Source organism: Chiloscyllium plagiosum, chromosome 10 (genome assembly GCF_004010195.1).
Source record: "Chiloscyllium plagiosum isolate BGI_BamShark_2017 chromosome 10, ASM401019v2, whole genome shotgun sequence".
Classification (NCBI taxonomy): domain Eukaryota; kingdom Metazoa; phylum Chordata; class Chondrichthyes; order Orectolobiformes; family Hemiscylliidae; genus Chiloscyllium; species Chiloscyllium plagiosum.
The window spans coordinates 12,202,756-12,208,324 of NC_057719.1; the positions used below are offsets into that span (position 1 = coordinate 12,202,756).

The following is a 5,569-nucleotide window of genomic DNA, read 5'->3' on the forward strand; positions in this document are numbered from 1 at the left end:
GCAAACTATTCCCCCCAAAAAAACTGTCTATTCTCATCCAAATGGGATTAGAATCCATAGATGTTTGATGTAGTGGCGTTCATGACGGGCCTAGCTCCATGCAGTAAAGACTCTTCGAAAAACTGAATACTATGGATTTTCTAAATCACAGCGAATGCCCAATACAGTCACCAGAAAAAAATTCACAAGGAGCTTCTTCCGGAAACTATCCAGAAAGTTCCACATGATGACGTTCGCTTTTCTAGCATTTTCTAAAACTGGCGACGGCCCACAATCAAAAATAAAAGAAACACAGCCAGAGATTTTGATCACAGATCAGACAATTTCAAACAAACAAAAGTAATTTTTTTAATATTATTTCACCTAGCCGATCAAAAGGGTAAATAAAACTCCTCAGTGAGCATTCAATAGAACGACGAAGGTCGGTGGGTACCGGAATGTAGGGCATCTGGGAGGCAGCGGGGCGGAAGTGCTTTAGCGTCTAGTCAATTAAGAGGGGCGGATGGCAGTGAGTGCGTCAGCGTCATGACGATGGGGGTTGGATAAGCGTGGGAATGCTCATTGCCATCACGTCAGCAAAATACAATAGCGGGAGGGTGGTGAAGCGCACTGCGGGGCGGAAGTGATGTCAGGATCATTGGCGAGCAGCGTTACAGTGCGGATGAAGGGGTTAGTCAGGCCCCGCCTACCTAACCGGCGCCGTCGACGTCACGGCTTTCTAGCATGTTCTGACGGCAACCGGATAAAGACTGGAGGAGAGCGGCTCGCGGGACGCTTTGGGGAAGAGTAGTCTCCGCGGGCAGGGTTTGTAACCTGTGGCCTTGCTTATTATATCGCATTTTTAACGCTTCCCCCCCCACCCCAAAAAAAACACACCAGACGTTCATTCTTATTTCCCCCAGAATCTGGCTGAAATACCATCCGCCGGTCTTCTCCCAGCCGCGGTGTTCCGAGTCCTTGCCGCCGCCGGGTTAATTCATTTGTCTCGTTTGCCACCTTTTCCCCAGCCGCTCCGACTTGTCACTATGGCCAAGTGGGGACAGGGCGACCCGCGTTGGATCGTGGAGGAGCGGGCCGATGCTACTAATGTCAATAATTGGCATTGGTAAGGATGCTGTTAACCCCTGTTCTGTCTGTGGATCTTGCTCTATCTTTGTTCCTCCTTCGCTCCATATCTGTCTCTTGTTCTGCTATTTTTTAGTCTTCCTTCCCTATCCTTTGCGTGTGTATGTATAAAATGTATATATTGGTTTAATTCTTTCAGTTTCATGTTTTCTCCTTACCAGATAGCAAAGTTTGTCGCAAAATGTTTATTTTGTTTGATTTAACAGTTCTGGTAGTCTGCAGAGAATTGTTTTGATAACTCATGTTTTCTATATATAAAACCTACTGAGCTCTGTGCCATCGTTTTGCTTAAATATAACGTGAGGTTGGGATCGAAGTTTTTTTCTTCCCGATCCCTTGCTTCCATACTCCTCCTCTTCTCTCCTTTCTCTCCTCTCCCCCCCCCCCCCATCTCATCTGCAAACCTCATTCACAACCTTAGTAAGGGGTTTGTTTTTGCATGGGTTTGAGCAACTTTCAGTTATACATGTCAAAACTTCAACAAACTTGAGCTTAATATTGGAAAAATAATTAAGAAAGTAATAGTATAACACTTGGTAAATCCTAATGAAGCACGGTCAGCATAAGTCCATGAAAGGGAAATTATGTCTGACTAATAGAATCTTTCAAGGAAGACTCAAACAGAGTGGATAGAGGGTTACCTGGAGATGATGTTGGATTTGGAGAAGGTCGAGGAGAAAGTGAGGTCTGCAGATGCTGGAGATCAAAGTTGAAACTTTATTGCTGGAACAGCACAGCAGGTCAGGCAGCATCCAGGGAACAGGAGATTCGACGTTTCGGGCACAGGCCCTTCTTCAGGAATTTGGAGAAGGTCGACAAGATACTTCACAAAAGGTGAGGTTGTAAAATAATAGCTGTGTTCGAAGTAAAATATTGGCTTGGATAAAAAATTGTCTAACGTGCAGGAAATAGTGAATGGGCAAAGTGATTTTTATTTGGTTTGGAGATCTGTGACCAGTGGAGTTCTATAGGGATCAGTGCTGGGATCACATTGTTTGCAATATGAATTGTTACTTAAAGGAATGAAGCAAATGTGTTGTAGCCAGGTTTGCTGGAGAGACCAAAAGTAGGTGGAAAGTCAGATTTTGGGCACTACAAGAAGTTTAGAAAACTATCCATTAAGTCAGGGGACAAAACATTGAATATATTGTGGGAAATGTGAATTTTTTCACTTTGAATGGGAGAACAAGAGAACAGAATATTACTTAAATGAAGAGAAACTACATAAAACTGCAGCATAAAGGGAAGTTGATTTGCAGACATTTCATTTCCCTGTCTAGGTGACATCTTCCAAGCTTTGGAGATTCCTGTGAAACGCTGCTGTACTGATCTTCTGGAATTTATTTGATTCCATTTTTTTGCTGCTTCTATTTGCTGATTCTAGTCGTTCATCGTAGTGGCCAGTATGTTGGATCGAGGTCAATGTGCTCGTAGATAGTCTGTGGGATGAGTGCCATGCTTCTTGGAATTCTCTGCCAACCTCTGTTTAGCTTGTCCTATGATCATTGTTCTGGATTAGTGGTGCTGGAAGAGCACAGCAGTTCAGGCAGCATCCAAGGAGCTTCGAAATTGACGTTTCGGGCAAAAGCCCTTCATCAGGAAGAATCTGGTTTCCAGCATCTGCAGTCATTGTTTGTGCCTCTATGATCGTTGATCGTTGTGTTGTCCCAGTCGAATTTGTGGTCCCTGTCATGTGTGTGGCTACTAGGGACAGCTGGTTGTAGCATTTAGTAACTGTTGGTGTTTGTGGATGCAGATTGTTAGTTGTCTGCTTATTTGCCCTATACAGTATATTGTTTCATGCAGTTTTTGCATAGAATCTTGTAAATTACATTAGTCTTGTACATGGTCAGTATTGGGTCTTTTGTCCTCCTAAGTTGTCTGAGCATGGCTATCGGTTTACGGGCTGTCATGAATCCCAGTGATTGGAGAATCTTCGCAAGAATTCTGAGCCAGTATCAAAAATGTAGACGTAGACAAGGACGAAGCAATGGTCTCATTTGATGTAACAGCATTGTTCACTTCAATTGACAAAACTCTAGCCAGGGAGATAATAGCCAACCTCCTGGACAGGCAGAACAGAAAACACAACGAGGAAATCTATCAACAAGGACTGCATACTGAAACTACTAGACCTGTGCTTGATGACACTTCACATTCAACAACTAAATGTATGAACAGATCAATGGCACACCTATGGGCTCACCCATATCTGGGCTCCAAGCAGAAGCAGTGATGCAAAGATTGGAACAAACAGCCCTACCACAAATCCAAACCAAACTCTGGATCAGATACGTGGATGACATTTGTGTTAACATTAAGGGAACAGAAATCAAGAACACTGGATCATCAACATCATACTCGCAGGGATCATAATTACAGGGGAGGAGGAAAGCAAAATCAACTCCCATTCCTGGATGTGATGGTATGAAGAGCACAGAACGGTGGATGTACCACAAAAGTGTACAAAGTCCCACACATCAACCAGGTCCTGAATTACAACAGCAACCACCCAAACACATGAGAAGCTGCAATAGGACCCTGTTTGAAAGGGCTACAATACACTGCAGCACTCCCAACTTATGAAGGGAAGAAGAACACCTTCACAGAGTATTTGCCAACAACGGCTATCCCCACAACTTTGTCTGCAGATGCCTAACAGATAAACAACATGACAAGGATGTGCCGTGACCTAACTCTCACTCCATGCTATCTTCAAATAAAAAGCATCTGAGCTGACAGCCAGACTTCTCTGAACACTGGTATTCATGACTGCTCATAAACCGACAGCCACGCTCAGACAAAACTTGCCTGTCAAGTCCAAGACTAAAGTAATTTTCAAGATTCCATTCAAAGACTGCAGAAATCACACAATAGGGCAAACAAGCAGATAACTATCAATCCACATCCACTAACACCAACTAGCCACTAAACACCATGACCAGCTATCCCTAGGAGCCATACACAGATGACAGGGACCACAAATTTTGACTGGAACAGCACAACAGTCATAAGACATGCTAAGCAGAGGATAGCCAGAGAATTCCTAGAAGCATGGCACTCATCCCATGGACTCTAAATCAACAAGCGCTATGACCTGGACCCAATATACTGGCCACCACAATGAGCAACTGGCAGCAGCAGAAACAGAACCAAATAAATTCCAGAAGAGACAGTACAGCAGTGCTTCACAGGAGGCTCCAAAGCACTGGTGATGTCACCTAGACAAGGGATGAAACATCTGTAGATCAGCTTCCCAGCTCAGCGAACATACCTGCAACCATGATAACAGGCACCCAAGCTGCAAATCTTACACAAACTTTGAACACAAAGGAACTTTAGGATACTTGTACATGAAACAGAAAGGTAGCATAGAAGTGAAGCAGATAATCAGGAAGGCTAAAGGAATGATGGCCCTTTATTTCAAGCGCATGATTGTGGAAGTTTACTGAAAGTGTACCAATGTTGGTGAAATCACGTGTGGAATACTGTCAGCGGTTTTGTCCCTTTTATTTAAAGATCATTTTCATTGGAGTTAAGAGAAGGTTGAGTAAGGTGATCCCAATGTGGAGGGATTGTCTTTGATCAAAGACTAAACAGGTTGGTTCTCTACTCGTGTTTAGAAGAATGAGAGGTGATCTTATTGAAACATTTTAAGATTCTAAAGGGGCTTGGTAAATAAATGCTGAATGGATGTTTCCCTGACAGGAAAATCTACAATTACCGTGCATAATCTCAGGATAAAGGGGTGCCAATTTCAGACTGAGATAAGGAGAAATTTCATGAAGGTTGAGAGTCCTTCTGTAGAGTTATGGAGGCAGAGTCCTTGTGTATTTTTCAATTAAATTTGATCAATAGGGGAATTGACAGTGGGAAAGGCAGAAAAGTAGGCATCAGGAATTTGAGTTAAATCAGAATCCTACTGGCCTAGACCTGTTTTTCTTTTCTTCGACTTGTAGGATGTCAATGTGACTGGCTGGCCATCATTTATTACTCTTGAGACACCGGTGAGCACCTCCTTGAACTGTAGTCCATGTGCTGTAGGTTAGGTAAAAACAATTACTGACTGACTGCAGATGCTGGAAACCAGAGACTAGATTAGAGTGGTGCAGGAAAAGCACACAGTTCAGGCAGCATCCAAGGAACAGTAAAATTGACGTTTCGGGCAAAAGCCCTTCATCAGAAATAGAGGCAGAGAGCCTGAAGGGTAGAGAGATAAGTAAGAGAGTTGGGGTGGGGAGAAAGTAGCAGAGTGCAATAGGTGAGTGGGGGAGGGGATGAAGGTGATAGGTCGGGGAAGGGTGGAGTGGATAGGTGGACAGATTTTAGGCAAGTAGGACAAGTCATGGGGACCGTGCTGAGCTGGAAGTTTGGAACTGGGGTGAGGTGGGGGAAGGGGAAATGAGGAAACTGTTGAAGTCCACATTGATGCCCTGGGGTTGGT

General features: G+C 43.8%; 1 protein-coding gene across 3 annotated transcripts in view; it reads left to right on the forward strand.

The window, feature by feature from the left end:
- Positions 1 to 694: 694 nt before the first annotated feature.
- The window catches only part of ahsa1b (AHA1, activator of heat shock protein ATPase homolog 1b), a 44,759-nt gene continuing 39,884 nt past the window's right edge, over positions 695 to 5,569 (forward strand). Inside the window, exons 1-2 of one of the 3 annotated variants that reach the window (XM_043697067.1) lie at positions 695 to 804; positions 1,008 to 1,105. In XM_043697067.1, the coding sequence (XP_043553002.1) occupies positions 1,026 to 1,105 (80 nt within the window). In that variant the 5' untranslated portion in view covers positions 695 to 804; positions 1,008 to 1,025. Of the gene's footprint in view, positions 1,106 to 5,569 lie in introns of all 3 variants that reach the window. The other 2 variants (XM_043697066.1, XM_043697068.1) reach the window with 2 other exon arrangements.